Below are 18,915 nucleotides of genomic sequence, written 5' to 3' on the forward strand. Positions count from 1 at the left end.
GCACCAACTCTCCAGGATCCTACAGGCTCTGGGATTCTTTTCAGGTCACTAGCGCTGGGTGAGTCTCTGTCTTGGAGTCTGACTCAGGAAGGGGGATTAGCTCTGGGATTTGTCAGAGCAGTAATATAGTAACAGTGAGTGAGACCGTGCTGCCATCTAAGGCTGTGTTCGTGCGTCGGGCTGCGGGGGGTTTATGGGAATCCTCCCTGCCTGTGGTATCTGCGGGGCCTTTGGGAACCTCCGCCAGCTGCTCCCTGCACTGACAGCCCAGAGAACCCCAACCAGTCCGGCCTGGTGCTGTCTCTGCCCTTCCCAACCCAGAGAGGAAATTCCGCGCAAGGCAACGCGGTCAATCCGATGTGCCAACCTGGATTGGTCAGGGCTCTCGGGGACGGTAATGCAGGGACCAGCCAGGGTCCCATAGCGGCCATTCCTCAGCCCCAGTGCACACCTAGAGCAGGGCTGTGGGACGCCTGCCCTAGCAACTGTGCAAGGGACTCTGGGAATGTAGCTCATGCAACTGGCAGAGGCAGCCAAAGGAGGCATCTGGCGAGCTTTCCACAGCATGACTGGGCTTCCTCTGCCCTGTGTTTGATTGGGGCTTGGCTCCAGCCCTCACCTACCCCCCTCCCCCAGTTGCTTCATGCTGCACCTGCCCCTCTTATCCTCTTCTGCCCTGCCCTGTCCCCCTCAAACCCTTCCCTGTGGCTGTTTGCTCTGTGGGCCTTCAGGGCCCATCTGTGACTGTGTTTTGTACAGCACCCTGCACAATGAGGCCCTGTTCTGGGCAGGTCCTCAGGCACTACCCTAATAAACCTGATTAACAACAGCAGCTGCGGTGGATGGGCAGTGCCCCTCTCCAGGGGCCTGGGTGTCTGGAAGGGACAGGGTGGCAGCTGCTGGCTGGGCTGCAGGCAGCCTGACTTGATAGCCACCCTGGGCTCTCTAAGGCGCACCAGGTGGGTGGTAGCCCCTGGGGTCCTCTCTTTGGGTAAGCTGGCTATATTAAAGGAGGGCAGGGCTGGAGCAGGAGCTTAATTTTCTATTTCTTGAACCTGAGGGTAGAAATTCGCTCCCAAGCCCAGGCAAGAGATCTACATCCAAGCCCCACCAGGAGTGGGGCGCTCAGCCCTGGTGCTCCAGCTTGGGCCTGCTTCTGTCAGGGAATCCCCCACCTGGAGAAACTGTCCTCCAAGATGGCCTTTGGCCCAAGCCACAGCTTCAGGCAGCAGGCACCAGGCAGTTCAGGGGTTTGGCCCCATTTTCCCCCCCGCCCCATGGGGCTGGGGCAGGGGGGCAGTTCTGGGACCCACTCTGCTGGAAGGTCTGGGCTCCTCTGCAGCCCATGGCTTCTCCCCCCAGCATGACATGAGGGTAGATGGTCTGAGTTTGCCCTGCTAGGCGCTACTGTCCTATAACTAAAGACGAATCATCATTAACGCTAGGGCTGCACTGGTGGGGAATTATGGGTCAGTGTTTCCTAGTGTGGATAAAACCCTACTGGGCAAACTGAAGGGCTGGAAGATCAGCAGAGTGCAAAGGTTGCCTGGAGGTTTCCAGAAAATGGTGGCCTGTTAAAGGCATGCCAGGGACGTGCGAATCCCAGAGCACGGGTCTCAGGAGCCCAGCAGAGAGCAATTCCTGGCGGGTGAGTCACACTTCAGAAGAAGCAAGCTAGCGTTGATAAAAGCAGGCCTGGTTCCAACCTCCATCCCGCTGAGCAGAACAGCAAACCTTGGTCGGGGTTCAAAACCGATCCTAGTCGTTCCTTAAAATCGAAAGGTTCTTTGCCACATCCGGGGCAACTGCTGCACCCTCATGGACTTGAACGGGGTTGCTTACACCCGCACCGCTCAGGATCGGGCCCATTGATTCTAATCACCGTCAGGCGGGGACAGCGCTGCAGCGGGGTTTCCTGAAGGTCTGGGAGTTGTGCCCCCCCCTCCCCCCCGAATGCTAAGAAGGCCACCTGAGGCCTGGAGAGGGAGCTCATCTCCTTCCTTATTCCCAGCATGCTGCTGTCAATGGACTAGGAGAAAATCATTTCCAAAAAAAATCATTTTCTGGTTTCTGTGGAGCATGGGAATGGACCTGTGGCCATGCCCCAAAGGCCACCACCAAGCCCACAGCAGAAGGAGCCATGAAACGCTGCATCTCCTTAGTGCCAGGCATGTAGGCGCTCCTGCTAGCCACAGGGGTGGGAATCGACGTGGTCCCCAAGTGCCCCACGTGATGCAATGCCTCGTGTGGAAGAACGGTCTAATGGCTAGAAGGCCCAGGTTCAATACCCACCTCAGCCACTGACTCTGTGATCTTGAGCAAGTCACAGGGCCTCCCTGTGCCTTAGGTGACAGCTATAAAAGGAGAATAAGGATTCCCTGCCTCGCAGGGGTGTTGGGAAGAGAAATACCCTGGAGGTCGGGTGGCACTCGGACACTATGGTAAGGAGGGACATGAGCAGGGAGAGAATTTCTCTTGTGTTTGCAATCCTAGCTTACAAAGCAAAAGGCCCCACCAAGGACATGCGGATGGCTACACCCTAGCCACGGGAACGCAGAGCACAGGGGAGAGGCAGGTGGGTGTTTGGTTTATTTGACTTTCAGATTTATTTGGGGAACTCAGTGAATGCACTAGTACAAAATAAAAAAACAAAACATGGCTTTGGGGTGCGAGCGGCACCAGCCGGGCTGCGATTTTCCTCTGTGCCAGGTGCCTACTTATTTCTTGGCAGCGTCCTCAGGCTTTTTGGTGTCAGTTGGGGTGATCTGGGCATGGCTCTCAAAGGTGACTGGGATCGTGATCTCGGCAGACTGGATGGCCGGCTTGGGCAGGGGGGCTTCCACCGTCAGCATGCCGTCCGGGGAGAGCGAGGAGCGGACCGAGGTGGCGTCGATGCCAGGGGGCAGGCTGCACAAGGGAGAGGCAAGTGAGGGATCGTGGGGTCAGTGGGCTTGCCTGGGGGCACCCACTAGTACCGGATTCCTGTCTACACTCTCTTCCAGCAGCGATCCTGTGATTAGCCATAGAGGGCTGGAAGTAGATCCCTCCTGGGACCTGCCACCACCGCTCTCTGCACCACCCTTCGCTTCTGCCAGCCCAGGAGACGTGGCCAGGAACCCAGATTCTGAGGCCTTGCCTCACAGCCTTGCTATCACAAGGCTAAGCTGGAGCTGGGGGACTGAACACTGGGGAACCTTTATATCCAGGGGATCCTTATCATGTGGGAGCCTGATGGCCCGAGTCTCCCTGGAGAGCATGTTCCCAACGGTGCATGGGAATACCAGCGTTCCAGGGATAGGACTGTCTCCTCTCAATGCTCATTGCTCATCCCAGTGCCAGGGGTTGTCAGCTGCCGTCCTTCCCCTAGGTCAAGCCAGAACCGCCCCCTGCGTCCAGTGTGCTGAACTGTACATATGGCAAAGACCTCTTCCCCCACCTTCCATGGCTGGTGGATGATGAAGGCCAAGTGTCTCCCAAGAGCCCTCTCTCCTCCAGCTACTTACGTGTATTTTCTGGTGAAGCACCTGGAGATGAAGCCGTGTTCGTCCTGCTTCTCCTCATGCTTGCCTGGAAGAGGAGGAGACAGACCGTTTCAGAGGGGTGAGCGATGCATGCAGGGGAATGATGCCTGGCTCAGGGCCATGTCCCCGGCTCAGCTGGGATTCTGCAGCCAGAGGTCCCCGGGGCTTACCCGGCCGCTCCATTGCACTGGGAGAGTGGGGAAGGGAATGACTTGCCCCAGCCTCTCCGGGCACTCCTCCACGAGCCCGCCTCCCCAGCCATCATGCCCACTGCAGGACTGTGAAGGTGACTAGGAGCTGCTTGGCTGGGGAAGCAGAGAAGGACGTGCTCCTATTGCAGCTTCGTTTCAGAGCTGCGAGCCTCTAGTCTGAATCCGGGGGCGAGTGTGAGGACTCAAACCCCAGATCCGCCCTGGCAGTTTGGTTTCTCCCGCTCGGCCTCCAGTGAGGGGCAGCCTTTTTTTTTCTCTCAGCCGAAATCCTCTGAGATCAGCTGTTCTTGCCAGATTCCCACCTCTGGGCGGGGAAGCTTGCCCGGGGTGGGGCCAGGCAGAGGACTATGATGGGACTCTGTTTTTATTCTGTGTACATACAGCACCTAGCGCAATGGGGTCCTGGTCCTGGACTGGCCCTCCGAGGGGCTACAACTCCTAATTTAATATGATGCTCCTGCCAGTCCAGAAGCTCCTCTGAGCTGAGAGTGCCACCGTAGTAGGGACAAACAGGCTAAGACGGCCAGGCTGACTTCCATGGTGGTGTCCTTGAACCCAGCTGTCCAGTGGTGGAAAGCTGGTACATCCCCAAGTGCAGGCAGCTTCCCTCACTTGCAGTGGGAACTCCCCTACGCTGAGGGGGCTGGGAACCGGGGCCAGAGCCAAGCTGCAAGCCTTACGGCTCCCAGAACCGCTGCTCGACCGCCCATCCTTCTAGTTCTCTGCTACCCTGTTACCACGGTTACTCTGCGCCTGGGCAGGGCGGCGTTTGCATCGGTTATGATTGCAAATGGAAAAAAACCAGCCCCCCACTCGTCAAGGCAGCTTTGTTACAAAACAGGGAGGCGCGGGCGCCTCTGAGCAAGGGATGCAGCATCCAGGTTGCTGGATCTGGTTTTCAGAGCATGAGCCAGGCAGAGCTGAACAGATGGGAAAAGACCAGGAGCAACTACAACTATAAACAGGAACGCAGGGGGGGAGCAAACCTGGAATCTTACTGCTTAGGGGGATGTGTTTCGGCACCTGACAATGGAAAACTGAAGAAAAGCCCAGAGTCTCTCCCTGCCCCACCAGTTGCAAAGGAAAGCTGGCATCCACTTCATCTCCTGGATTTGCATCCTCGGGAAGGAAACATGCCAGCTGCAGTCTGGACGGTTCCAGAACAGCCTGGCTTGGATGGTAGCCCTCCGCTCCCCATGTCCACAGCTGCCAAGCCCAAGGTTTCAGAGGCAGCCTCGCCGCATCCGCCTGGTTTGTGGCCCCTGAGCTTCACATTAGGAGCTGGGTGCTAACGACCCGCAATTTTCTCCCTAAGGTACTTATGCAGCCCCTTTATTGTAGTATCTGAGCGCCTCTCAATCTATTCCTGCCAGGTGGAGAAGTGTGATTACCCCTGGTTTACACAGGGGAGGGCCCAGGTCCTCTGCTATTTAGGCACCGACTCCCACTGATCTAAATCCCTTTGGGGAGCTGGGGCTAAGTCACATAAGGAGTCCATGGCAGAGCAGGGATTTGAACCCATATGCTAGTATCTCTACCCAGCTGGGTCCTGACAGCTGACCTGTTGTCCCACAGGAGCAGTGGGGCACTCCACAAGCGAGCACTGTCTACCTTGGATTGAATCGGTCCTTTTTAAGCTTCCGTTCTGCGTGCCACCATTCTGAGTCCATTTCACCTGCATGTTCTCAAACCTGCACCAGCCCTGCCAAGGGTTAATCACGAGAGTTTCAGGTTTTGCCAGGAGCTGCTGAAGTCAGAAGTTGTCTCCAGCTGGAATGGAGTCTGGAAAGGACCTAAATCCTGTCCTGCAATCTATCGCTTTACAAGCCCAGCGGGCATTCCCCCAAACTGTTAGCTGTCTTCTCTGGGCCGCAGATCTGCAGAGCCTTTGGCTGGTCTTAGAGTCTGAAGGCAGTTGGGATGGCTCACACCGGGTATGCCGGCATCTGGCCTTTATCCTTTAAAGGAAAATGAGCTCCCCGGTGTCAGCTCATCAAACTGCTGCTTGTCAGCTCCTTCTTAGCCAGCACGATCCCATTGCTCATGGGCTAATTGCAGGGACTTTGGTGCAGAAACTGAAGTCACTTTGCACACCAGAACTACCAATTGCCACAGCTCACCTGCTGTCAGGCTTCCTAGCAAACCCTGAACTCGGTCAGATCCTCAGCTGGTGTGAACTGGCATCACTCCAGTGAAGTTTGTACCAGCTGACAACCTGGCCCTCAGACACAGCTAAATTCCTCCTTAAAAAAGGGTGGTGGGGGATGGCTCGGGGGGGGACCAGGGCTGATCTATACATGATCCCATCCAAACCACAGCTGTTTTGTATGGTTGGGCCAAAGCACGGGGTAGTTTGTTGTTTGACTTAATTTCATGGGGTGTTTCTCAGTTGGAAGCTTTTTGGGGGGTGGGGGGAAGGAGTTGAACAGAAGTGGCTGGAAAATGAGGGGGGGGGAAATTCATCAAATTCCATCCTCTTCACACACTTTGCTTTTCTCCTTGAAATTTTGATAGAAAACATTGGGATGTGAGAGGCTTTGCCTAGCTCTCGTTTGGGATCCGAAGCGGTGGGGGAAGGGGGAGAAGCTGCTGGAAGGAATGTGATTCAAATCCACCAGCAACAGTCACACGATTCCCCTGAGAACCAAAGCTGCCATGTTTCGTGCTACCCTAGAAAATATGCCCTTTGCTGCCAGAGCAGTCGCTGCCAAGTACATACACGCACTAATGAAGCACTCTGGCCCAGATCCCCAAAGGTATATAGGCTCCTTGCTTTCATTGGAGGACCCTAGCAAAATCTATAGGTGCTGGAGGTTAGACTGTGAACCAGAGACTCTTGGAAACCTGGGTTCTGTTCCCAGCTCTGTCGCTGACCTGCTAGGTGACCCTGGGCAGTCATTTTCCAGCTCTGTGCCTCAGTTTCCCTTCCCACACTTTGCTTATTTAGACCTTATGCTCGATGAAGCGGGGACTACTTACTATGTGCTTGTACAGCACCCAGCACGCTGGGGTCCTGATCGAGGTTTAGATCTCTAGGTGGGCATGAAATTACAATATTTAATAAGATTTAATCATAATAGTAATATGGGGTGGCATAACCAGTTTAGTCCCTGTGCTAATTCCTTCCCCCATCCCCAGGGTCCCGTGTATTGTATATGCCTAGGTGGGCAAGCAAGTCCTTTCCCTCTTCTTCCATCACCAGAGCAAACACCTTCCTGGCTGATGGTGAGGAGGAACGTGACCCCTCCCTGGAAGCAGGGGGAGCCGTGCAGCTTTCAAGCAGAGCGAACAAGCAATGCACTGCAGGCTCTAGCCACTCCCGAAGGCTGTGTGGATGGGGAGTGAGGCTGCTGCCCGTTGCCCCCCTGCTTGGGCTGGGGGGGCCTGAGCACTAGGAAAGCGAGAGCTGCCAAGCCGAGGGACTGAGAGGGCCAAGGGTGCACCCGTTCCCTAGCGTGCACCCGTTCCCTAGCACTCACCCCGCAGGGACCCACATGTGCCACATCACTGGGGGTAGAATCTGGGCTCTCCGGAGCCACAGGTGGCAGCCGGCCCGGTGGAGCCTGGGTCACGCACCCTGCCCAGGGGGCAGCATTTGCCACAGACATAGGGCTAAAGAGGGAGACTGGCTGGGGCTCGAAGGAGACCAGGTCTGCCCCTCGCCTGAGCCAGGAGGCGTCAAAGGAAGCACTCACCGGTGATCTCCACCACGCCATCCTTGGTCTTCACCACCAGCTCCTCCGGGGCAAAGTGGTTGACATCCAGGGCAACCTTCCAGCTGTCCGAGGTCTGCCGGATCTCCGAGATGCCGCTGCTGAGCTGGCGGCTCAGGGCCCGGCTGTAGGCCGGGTTGGGGGAGGCTGGCGAGGTGACGATGGGGCTGGTGATGGCGACGGGCTCGGTGGCCTGGCTGGGCATCAGGCGGAGGTAACCCGGCCAGCTGGTGCTGCTCGGCCACTTGCCCCAGTCCTCGAGGATGTGGGGCATGCCGAAGGGCTGGTCGAAGAGCCGGCTGCCCAGGTACCAGTCCCGCCAGGGGTCCCAGCTGGGGCTGCGGAGGAAAGTGAAGGGCACCCGGCGCTCCGACATGTCACGCTTCCTGCCCTTCCCCGACGGTCCGGCCTCGCTGCTGTGGCTGCAGGGGGAGAGAGCACTGCGTCTCTAGAGCCGCTCCCGCGGGCTGGCCCCTTATGAAAAGGCAGCCGGTTATTTTTAGCCAGGCATTTCAGCTGGCTATTAATGGAGATTACACGGCTGATGAACAGCAGGTCAGCTGTCGGGCTCTGCCCGCTTTCTCCCACAGCTGCTCTGTCTGCGAGCAGGGGAGAGTGGGGCTGGCTCCCCACGATCTAGCAGCAGCTCTCGGGCAGCAGGAAGGCGGCTTGGGAGTGAAGACAGGACTCTGGGATTCAGGAGAGTTTTTAGTTCTTGGGCCTTGCCACAGCTTCTCTGTGTGACCCTGGGCAAGTCACTTAATCTCTCTGGGCCTCAGTTTCCCCCCTCCTGTAAAATGGGGATAATGATGGTCGTGTATTTGTGTTGTGACCTCTGCAGGCTGGGGACTGTTTCTTACCGTATGGTTGTACAGCACCTAGTACAATGGGGCTTGGCTCTCAGGAGGGAGGGGGACTCCAAGGGGATGTCCACACTGCATTGTAAAACTGTCGGGGGATCCAGCTTTGTGGACTCGGTGTTTCCGAGCCCACGGTTGAGCGTCCATGCTGCGTTGTGAACCCGCGTTTCCAATTGCTGGCCTTGGATCTCCCAATACTGACGGGTCCACACTGCGCTATGCAGATCTCCTGACTCGGCTCTGCGGCTCGAGCTGTGTCCACACTGGAACGTGATCGGGCTTGGACTCGTGTCACAGCAGAACTCTCTGGCTCTGACCCTCCCACTAGCAGGAGCAAAGGGTCTGGGTGCTGAGCGCTTGGTGGCCCATGTCACACCAATTTCAGTGTGGACAGAAATAGGGTGGGGGGCATGGATTCAAACCTGTGTCCAGGGGAGAGATTCCCAAAGACTCCTGCAGTGTAAATGCCCTGCCCAGCTGCAGCGTGTTGTCTAGTGCTTAGAATGGAGGGACTCTTCACCTGCAGCTGGGCCTTACCCTGGCTTTGAGGTTTAAGGGGTGCCGTGGTCCACCGGGGAGCCTGCTTGCAGACTAGCTTGGTAGGTAAAATGCAACAGCCCAGGACTCTTTGCCGCAGCCATGTTTCCCTCCCCGCCCCCAGCGCATCTGGGTCTGGCTGGGCTCCCTTGAGCGACTGTTGCAGCTTCATTAACTCGCGCTGCAAAACGTTTGACGTCCACGCTGGTGGTGGTGGGTGCCGGCGAGGGGCTGGCTGCGTGCAGAGGCCTTGGAGCCACATTAAGCGAGAGGCTGGGTGCAGGGGGGGGGAAGAGGGCTGCGTGTGGGTGAATAGAGCAGTGATGGGGAAGCGCAGGGCTGAGTGGATGGGCGGGTACGGCTGTGGGGGAGGAGATAGTGAGTGAGCTGGTGAATGAATAGGTAGACAAGGCCCAGGGCATTTGGGATGCGGGCAGCCAGGGAGCAGCGGGAGAACAAGCCAGGCTCCATGCAGACAGTGGCCCAAGACAGGAATTACTGGCTCCTCTGTACATAGTCGGGGAGGAAAGTGGGGCAAATGCATTGGACAGCTGGCTGCCTCCCGCTCAGGTACCCCCGGGATTGCAAGGATCCGCTTGCGCCTTCTGCCCCCTTGTCTCTCTGTGAGAGGCCAAGGCGTGATCCCTCTCGCCCGTAACCACCTCCCGGACTGCTGCCCTCTCCTGACTCCCTAGCCGGGCACAGTGCGGGGCAGGATCCAGTTTCAAACCCACCGCTGGGCTGAGCACAGCCGTTCAGCTGTAAAGGAGCCCGTGCCCACCCTGCCAAGGACAAGGCAATTGAAAGCCTGATCCTGGCATGATCACTAGAGGGTTCTTGCTTCTTGCCACGCTCTTCCCCACTTCCATTGCACCGGCCCCTCCCTGGGCAGTGGAGAATCCAATCCCAGGGGTGCACGCAGCCTGTGTGCTATGGTGGGGGGGGTCTCTGGAGGCCTGGGGTGAGGGGCAGGCAGGAGAGGAACAGAAGCAGTGCGTCTACTGGTTTGCTGCCCCACGGATGCAGCTGCAGGAGATACCGTGCCCTAGGGCAGCAGATGCCAGCTTGGCTGGGCTGCGCGGTGAGGGAGGACACAGGCATGGCCGACCAGCCCCCGCATGGCCCCCCCCGGTTACAGACCCCCAGCCAACAGTCTGAGACCCTGTCGGCTTTGAGACATACATCTGGATCCCAGCCAAGCTGAGGGCAGAGATGGGGCTGGTGCCAGAGCGGGCAAGGGCACAGCGAGGGCACAGCCTGGCCTTTCCCGGCTGCCTCCCTTGGCCGCGACGCGCGCAGGGGCCGGGGCGGGGCGGGGAGGGGGCGACTATCGCCTGTTGCCTCAATTACCGGAGATTGACAGGGCCCATCTGCCACGCGACACTCTGCTCCTACAGCTGCAACAATTACCGAGCGTGATGAGGAGGCTGAGTGCGGGGGAGGCAGGGAGAGACTCTGGGAATCATCCAGCACCTTCTTCCCCACCCCCCCCCCACCCGGCAGGGGCCTCTGTTCCCAGAACACACAGGCGCAGCCAGCTGCTGCCAGCGGGATCTTCAAACCCGTCACCCCAGCTTCCCCTGCCGGCCAGCTACAGCACCGGGCCAGGGCTGGGGGCGGGGGGCACAAGCCCCTGGTCTCTCTGCTCTGTCCCCCGCCCCCGGTCCCTACCAAATCACCCCAGTGACGAGGTGCCCCTCTTGACGGGGCTGGGGAGCAAATCTAGTGTTCAGCCATGCCCCAGCCCCCCGGGCAGAGGGCAGCCCCAGCGGATGGCAGGAACGTGCCCGTCCGTGGGCTGGGGCAGGAGAATGATGGTGTCCCATCTAGTAGAGGTAGTGGCTTAAAGGGTGTGGGGTGGCTCATGGGTTTCTTTCTCCTCAACCACAGGCTGATGCTGGGCTGCCCCATCCCCCTCCCTCCCACTAGGCAGATGTGGGGCATGGTGGCCGTCCTGGCGGGGGCTGCCGGTCTGCCCCCTCTGGCTCTCCATGGCTTTTTATGAGAGGTCTGTCGAGGTTTTGGTGGGCCCCCGAGAAGCAACCCGCACTGTTCTAAGGAGATGCCCTGGTGATCCCAACCTCCCGTCCCCACCACCTGCCTGGCCCCACGGCTCTGGCCCACAGGCATGGGCTGGGCTGGGCTATTCCGCCACCAAGGCTGGGCAGAGCTCCCAGAATGGCGGGAGAATGAGGACACCAGGGTTCAGGGCATCTTCTGGGAGTTAACGGTGGGGGAGCAGGTGGCCTTGTTGAGTGGAGGACTTAGAGAGCCCCCGTGTTCATGGCAATCTCCCCTCTCTGCAACGGTGGGGCCAAAATCCCAGCAGTGGCATAAACGGGGGACTCTCGAGTAGAAGCAGAGAAGTTCTTTCCCCTCTGTATTTGGCAGTGGTGCGACTGCTGCTGGAATCCTGTGGCCGCGTGGGATGGTGGTCAACTGGAGAGGGGTCAGGGAAGAGCCCTGAGAATGATGAAAGGATTAGAAACCTGTCTTAGAGTGAGAGACTCCAGGAGCTCCATCTATTGAGCTTAACCAGGGGAAGGGCGTAGGGTGACTTGACCACAGGCTATCCGTATCTACCTGGGGAACCAATATTGGACAATGGGCATGACCGTCTAGCGGAGAAAGGGCTAACACGTCCAAGGGCTGGACGTTGAAGCTAGACAGATTCGGAATGGAAATAAGGCGTTTGTTTTTACCAGTGAGCGCAATTAACCATTGCACCAACTTCCCAAGGGTCCCAACGCTATGTTTAACTCCAGATGGGATGTTTTTCCAGAAGCTCTGCTCTAGGGATTATTTGGGGGCCATTCTGTGACCTGTGCAAGGCAGGAGGTCAGATTAGGTGAGCACAGCAGTCCCTGCTGGCCTTGCAATCTGTCTGGCTACCCGGCTGGGACTGACGCCTTCATAGAATCATAGATTAGGGTTGGATGAGACCTCAGGAGATCTAGTCCAACCCCCTACTCAAAGCAGGACCAACCCCAACTAAATCTTCCTAGCCAGGGCTTTGTCAAGCCTGACCTTAAAATCCTCTAAGGATGGAGATTCCACCACCTCCTTAGGGAACCCATTCCAGTGCTTCACCACCCTCCTCGTGGAATGGTGTTTCCTAATATCCAACCTAGACCTCCCCCACTGTAACTTGAGACCATTGCTCCTTGTTCTGTCATCAGCTACCACAGAGAACAGCCGAGCTCCATCCTCTTTGGAACCCCCCTTCAGGTAGTTGAAGGCTGCTATCAAATCCCCCCTCACTCTTCTCTTCTGCAGACTAAATAACCCCAGTTCCCTCAGTCTCTCCTTGTAAGTCATGTGCCCCAGTCCCCTGATCATTTTCATTGCCCTCCGCTGGACTCTCTCCAACTTGTCCACATCACTTCTGTAGGGGGGGGCCCAAAACTGGGCACAGTACTCCAGATGGGGCCTCACCGGTGCTGAATGGAGGGGAATAATCACTTCCCTCGATCTGCTGGCAGTGCTCCTTCCAATGCAGCCCAAAATGCCGTTAGCCTTCTTGGCAACAAGGGCACACTGCTGACTCATATCCAGATTCTTGTCCACTGCAATCCCCTAGGTCCTTTTCTGCAGAACTGCCGCTTAGCTGGTCGGTCCCCAGCCTGTAGCGGTGCATGGGATTCTTCCGTCCTAAGTGCAGGACTCCGCACTTGTCCTTGTTGAACCTCATCAGATTTCTTTTGGCCCAATCCTCCAATCTGTCTAGGTCACTCTGGACCCTATCCCAACACTCCAGTGTATCTATCTCTCCCCCCAGCTTAGTGTCATCTGCGAACTTGCTGAGGGTGCAATCCATCCCCTCATCCAGATCATTAATGAAGATGTTGAACAAAACCGGCCCCAGGACAGACCCCCCAGGGCATGCCGCTTGATACCAGCTGCCAACTGGACATCGAACCATTGATCACTACCCCTTGAGCCCGACAATCTAGCCAGCTTTTTATCCACCTTATAGTCCATTCATCCAATCCATACTTCTTTAACTTGCTGAGAAGAATACCCCCGCTCTCCTGCTGGTAATAGCTCACCTTAAGTGATCACTCTCGTTACAGTGTGCATGGTAACACCCATTGTTTCATGTTCTCTATGTATATAAATTTCCCCACTGTATTTTCCACTGAATGCATCCGATGAAGTGAGCTGTAGCTCACGAAAGTTTATGCTCAAATAAACTGGTTAGTCTCTAAGGTGCCACAAGTCCTCCCTTTCTTTTTGCGAATACAGACTAACACGGCTGCTACTCTGAAACCAAAGAATACAGTGGGAGACCATATCAAAAGCTTTGCTGAAGTCAAGGTATATCACATCCACCACTTTCCCCATCTCCACAGAGCCAGTTGGCTCATCATAGAAGGCAATCAGGTTGGTCAGGCATGACTTGCCCTTGGTGAATCCATGTTGACTGTTCCTGACCACCTTCCTCTCCTCGAAGTGCTTCAAAATGGATTCCTTGAGGACCTGCGCCGTGATTTTTCCAGGGACTGAAGTGAGGTTGACCGGTCTAAAGGTCCCCAGATTCTCCTTCTTCCGTTTTTAAAAGATGGGCACTATATTTGCCTTTTTCCAGTTGTCCAGGACCTCCCCTGATAATGGCCAATGACTCTGCAGTTACATCAGCCAATTCCCCTCAACACCCTCAGATGCATTAGATCCGGCCCCATGGACTTGTGCCTGTCCAGCTTTTCTAATAGTCTTGAACCGCCTCTTTCTCCACAGAGGGCTGCTCACCTCCTCCCCATGCTCTGCTGCCCAGTGCAGCAGTCTGGGAGCTGACCTTGTCTGTGAAGTCAGAGGCAAAAAAAGCATTGAGTATTTCAGCTTTTCCCACATTCTCTGTTACTAGGTTGCCTCCCCCATTCAGTAAGGGGCCCACACTTTTTCCCTGACCACCTTGTTGCTAACATACCTGTAGAAACCCTTCTTGTTACACTTCACTTCCCTTGCTAGCTGCAACTCCAATAGTGCCTTGGCCTTCCTGATTTCACCCCTGCATGCTGGAGCAATATTTTTATACTCCTCCCTAGTTATCTGTCCAAATTTCCACTTCTTGTAAGCTTCCTTTTTGTGTTTTAAGCTCCCCAAAGATTTCTCTGTTATGCCAAGCTGGTCACCTGCCATATTTGCTATTCTTTCTCCACATCGGGATGGTTTGTTCCTGCGCCCTCAATAAGGCTTCTTTAAAATACAGCCAGCTCTCCTGGACTCCTTTCCCCTTCATATTAGCCTCTCAGGGGATCCTGCCCATCAGTTCCCGGAGGGAGTCAAAGTCTGCTTTTCTGAAGTCCAGGATCCGTATTCTGCTGCTCTCCTTTCTTCCTTGTGTCAGGATCCTGAACTCGACCATCTCGTGGTTACTGCTGCCCAGGTTGCCACCCACTTCTACTTCCCCTACTAATTCTTCCCAGTTTGTGAGCAGCAGGTCAAGAGGAGCACGGCCCCTAGTTGGTTCCTCCAGCACTTGCACCAGGAAGTTGTCCCCAACACTCTCCAAAAACTTCTTGGAATGTCTGTGCACCGCTGTATTGCTCTCCCAGCAGATGTTAGGCTGATTGAAGTCCCCCATGAGAACCAGGGCCTGTGATCTGGAAACTTCTGTTAGTTGTCCAAAGAAAGCCTGGTCCGGTGGTCTATAGCACACGCCACCACGACATCACCCTTGTCGCTCTCCCTCTAAACTAACCCAAAGACTCTCAACGGGCTTTTCTCCAGTTTCATACCGGAGCTCTGAGCAGTCCTACCGCTCTCTTACATACAGTGCTACTCCCCCACCTGTCCTCCCATACCTGTCCTTCCTGAACGCTTTATACCCATCCATGACAGTGCTCCACTCATGTGAGTTATCCCACCAAGGCTCTGTTGTTCCAATCACGTCCTGGTTCCTTGACTGTGCCAGGACTTCCAGTTCTCCCTGCTTGTTTCCAGGCTTCTTGTGTTCACGTCCAAGCACCTAAGAGAACTAGTCAGTTTCCCTACTTCCTCAGTGTGAATCCGGAGGCCTCCCCTGTTCCACCCTCCTCCTTGTCTTTCCTCCTGGTAGCCCCCTTAGCTCAGGGCTTCGGTCACCATCCCCCTGCCAGCCTAGTTTAAAGCCCTCCTCACTAGGTTAGCCAGCCTGCCTGCGAAGATGCTCTTCCCTCTCTGTTAGGTGGATGCCATCTCTCCCTAGGAATCCTTCTTCCCGGAGCAACATCCCACGGTCAAAGAATCCAAAGCCCTCTCTCCGATACCACCTGCGTAACCCCACATTTACCTCCACAATTCGATGGTCCCTACCTGGGCCTTCTCCTTCACCAGGGAGGACGGACGAGCACATGACTTGTGCCTCACCCTCCTTTATCCTTCTTCCCAGAGCCATGCAGTCTGCAGTGACCCGCTCAAGGTCATTCTTGGCAGTATCCTTGGTGCCCACGTGGAGAAATAGGAGGAAGTCGCGGTCTGAGGACTTGATCAGTCTCGGCAGACACTCCGTCACAGCCTGAATTCTAGCTCCAGGCAACTTCTCGAGTCTCCCAGTCTGGACGGCAGCTGGATGACTCCGTCCCCCTTAGGAGGGAGTCCCCAACCACCACCACCACCCGTCGTCTCCACCTGGGAATCCAGCTGCAGCATGGACGCACCTTAGGCTGTCACTGTGCAGGCACCGAGAGGCCGTTGCCAGGCAGCGAAATGGTTATTAGGACTAATTCTTTGTTTAGGCCCTGACAATGCTTAGCTCCGTACGGCTCCCCTCCCCGAGAACTTCCCTTTGCAGCCCAGAATCTCCACTGCAGACCCACGCAGCCCTCGAATCGCTTGTTGTCTTGTGCTTCCTCTCCCCCCCCCCCGAGCCACAGCTTGCTCTGAATTTGGTGCCCCCCAGGCTGTAGCAGCGAGCTGTGGAAGCAGCCAGGGATGCTCCATGGGGAAGCATCCGTCACGGCTGGCATGTGGCAGATAAAGCTGGCGCTAGGCCTTTGGGGGGGATGCCAGGGAGCTGCACTCAATTTGCCTCCTGGAGGGGCTACAGCAGGGATGTCAGGCTGCCTGCCCTGGGATCAGCACATCGCAGGCCTGGGTGAGGCAAGCCCCCTGTGGAGCGACTGGCAGTCTTGGTCCAGTGGCTGTGAGGCAGATGGGCACGAAGGACTGCCTTGGCTGGCACTTGCAGTGCTGCTGGACGCCGAGCCATGTGCCTTGTTTTAATTTCCCCACATCCTCTGTAATCCAGCTGCCCAACTCTGCTCAATTCAGCTGAATCCCTCCCCAGGCCGGCTGCTTTCTTGTGGGAGTGCCTCGAGGCCCCACCTGAGATCAGGGCTCTGGGGTGCTAGGCACAGGGAAAGCCCCAAAGAGATTACTGTCTAAAGAGATGAGGCAGAGAAGGGAAACTGAGGCACAGAGGGGTGTGACTTGCCCAAGGTCACTCAGCAGGTCAGTGGCTGAGCTGGGTCTAGGACCCATGTTTTTTGACCCCCAGGTTTTTGCCCTATTCCCTAGATGGTGCCTCCCTGTGGCGGGTCCCCGGGGGGCTGTTCATGAGAGGTGCGCACTGCCATCCCCACGAGGATTTTAAACTGTCTGTCTGTGTTCCCACCCTGCCAGCCTGGGCGCCTGAACCTCCCACGTCCATTTATAGAGCAGGCACTGCCTGGACAGCTCCCTGATACTGCACTGTCAAGTGCCCAGCTCCTTCCTGGGGGGGCCCAAAGAGACCCCCTTCCCCAGGTTCAGGCTGTCTTCTGAGCCCACCAACTCATGGGCCAGGTGTGCTGCTGGGCTTGTGATGTGGACACTTATCAGTTGAGAACTAGTGTGATTGATTCCTAGGTTTTACAGCCAGGAGGAGCCTTTCTGGTCACTTCATTGGATTCCCTGCAGCTCCCCCAGTGAGTCCTGTCCCGAGCCCTCATGCTTGTGCCTGAGCGAGTGTCCCCTCTCCAAAGCGTTCAAGCCCCCAAGTGATGGAGGATTTGCTGCTAGGCTGGACCCATGAACCCAGAGCAACCACACCAGCTTTCATTCACTATGAATCGGGATGGGTTCAGGGAGAAGTTTCCTTTTCATAGGTCATGCCTGATTCCCTCCACGCCCCTTGCCAGTTTGTTATTGTAGGGTCAGTCTTGAACCTAGGGCTTTGTTACTGTAGGGCTAGCTCTCGTAAACTGGTTTGTTACAGGATCACACGTGTGCTGAGCCATCGGTGCTGAATTTACATTGGAGAGAAACAAGACTAGCCTAGAAACCAGGTGCCCATTTTTAACAGAGGGTGGGTGGCCATGGGAAATCAGCTCCCGAGGGAAGAGGTGGATTTGCCTTCTCTTGATGGCTCCAAAGCCAGCCTTGCAGGCCTTTTGGGAAAAGATGCTTTAGCCCTACACAAGTTACTGGGGTAACTGGGTGAAATCTGCTGGCCTGTGTTACACAGGAGCTCAGACCGGATCAGCTAAGGCTCCCTTCTGGCCTGAAAAATCCCCAAAGCTACAAGTACTGAATATTTAGTTATGGAGGAACCGCACACAGAGTTACGCTAGCCTAGCTGCCTCCCTTTAAAGCTGGAGGCTGACGCGCCCCCCCCATGGGAGCTAATCACGTGCCCAGACTGGAAAGCCAGACTAGGCCTTATTAGCTTTCTGCAGCTGAGACATTACCATGGCAGCATCTCCCCTGCTCACAATGAAACCGCCTCCAGGCCAAGCAGCTGCTGTGGAAGGAGCCTCAAAGAGTAATCATTCCCTGCACCTGCTAATGTACCTGCCCTGACTTCAAACGGCTCCAAGTAGCACTTCCAGGTCTCAGGCCCACAATCCCTGCACCTTCAAGCAGAGGGTGACTTCTCCAATTATCGCTAAGTCCCAGCTCTTAGTACTTGATGTTTATAGTCCCATGAGCCATTTGGATCCTTCCCTCGTGGAAGATGATGATGTTGTGTGTCTTTCTAGTCTTCTCATGCTGTTCTTTTCATCTCCGGTGTCTGCTCTAGCTTCCCTCCCCCTTTTTCTCTTCTTTAGTATCCACCTATTTCGTTTTCCTCCCCCCGTTCCCGTCCATTCGTCTTTGTGCCCCTGCTCCCTTTCCACCTCTTAAATGAAAAACAAGCAAATCACCCAGTCAGCTCCCAAAGGTGAAAGGCCCTGGTTGAGTTCATACAACCTGCAGCGCTGAGTTGATCTGCACCCTCTTTCTCTGTTTTCCTGTGGCATTGAGCTCGTCAAGGAGGGAGAGGAGTGACTTGTGCTGGTGGGATGGGGCGAGGTCGGGAACAAAGGGCTCAGTGTTCCTGATATTCACTCCTGCTAGCAAAGCCCTGGAGGGTTTGCAGATGGTGTCGTTATTGAAGTCACATGTGCAAAGTTTGTTTTGTTTTTTTTAAAATATAGCTTTCCGGAAGCCATTGCTCCAGCCTAGCGCAAAATCACAATGATGAGCCCTAGCCCCTACCTTCTGTCTGCAGACTGACAGCTCCACAGCGTTTTACCCCTTCCCCGCCCCCCCATGGCTGATCATGTCTGTAGGCTTATTGGTGTCAGGGCATCTGTGCTTGGAGGAGTGAGCGCTGCCATGGAAACTGCAGCAGGGGAAGAAAAGCTGAGCAAGGAAAGTACCACAAATATCAAGGGCTCGATCCTGCCAGGGGCCGAGCACTGCGCCCCGACCCAGAGGGAGATTAGACAGCGCAGGGAAGCCTAGAGATCTGGAGACAGAACTGGGTTCATAGTGGACAGCCTTTGCAAAGCCCACCCCAATGCCCTCTCCAAACAGACCACTCAGCACCCTGCGAGTCCATTACAATATATACTGTATGTTTTATTAGAATCCATCCAGCTCACTGCGTCTACAGCTGTACTCACAACCCGAAAAGGAGCGGGGCGGGGCGGGGCAAAAAAGGCAAATACTGAAATATTTCTACATTTGTTCCAGTCAGCTCCCTCCACCGAGCAGGGGACAGACACTGTAGAAGAACTTGAGGAAGACTGGACTTTTTCCCTGATGCACTGTCTTTGTCTGGTGTGTCGCTGATGTTGGGTGTGGCCGAGTCGTAGAGCGCCAGGCTAGCGGGGGCTACTTGTGGAGA

General features: G+C 55.9%; 1 protein-coding gene across 4 annotated transcripts; it reads right to left on the minus strand.

The window, feature by feature from the left end:
• Window positions 1-2,587: 2,587 nt before the first annotated feature.
• HSPB1 (heat shock protein family B (small) member 1) lies at window positions 2,588-18,069 on the minus strand. 4 transcript variants are annotated; one of them, XM_084650668.1, is made up of 4 exons: window positions 17,994-18,069; window positions 7,429-7,868; window positions 3,504-3,567; window positions 2,588-2,907 (listed from the first exon to the last, which is right to left on the minus strand). In XM_084650668.1, exons 1-4 carry the CDS (start codon window positions 18,041-18,043, stop codon window positions 2,718-2,720), a joined length of 744 nt encoding a protein of 247 aa, XP_084506794.1. In that variant the 5' UTR covers window positions 18,044-18,069; the 3' UTR covers window positions 2,588-2,717. The 4 variants fall into 4 exon arrangements, with proteins under 4 accessions (XP_084506794.1, XP_084506795.1, XP_084506797.1 ...); XM_084650669.1 differs by lacking the exon at window positions 17,994-18,069 and adding an exon at window positions 17,948-17,966; XM_084650671.1 differs by lacking the exon at window positions 17,994-18,069 and adding an exon at window positions 17,595-17,878.
• Window positions 18,070-18,915: the final 846 nt, after the last annotated feature.

This window comes from Lepidochelys olivacea, assembly GCF_965140295.1.
Source record: "Lepidochelys olivacea isolate rLepOli2 genome assembly, chromosome: 17".
In the NCBI taxonomy this organism is placed as follows: Eukaryota; Metazoa; Chordata; order Testudines; family Cheloniidae; genus Lepidochelys; species Lepidochelys olivacea.

Bases quoted from the DNA above. Each gene is read 5' to 3' on its own strand.
- HSPB1 (XM_084650668.1), bottom strand. From the start codon at position 18,043: ATGCCACAGGAAAACAGAGAAAGAGGGTGCAGATCAACTCAGCGCTGC. The intron at 7,869-17,993 runs GTTGTATGAACT...CTCCCCCTGCAG, and splicing joins AGATCAACTCAGCGCTGCAG to CCACAGCAGCGAGGCCGGAC. The intron at 3,568-7,428 runs GTGAGTGCTTCC...CTCCTCTTCCAG, and splicing joins TGGCGTGGTGGAGATCACCG to GCAAGCATGAGGAGAAGCAG.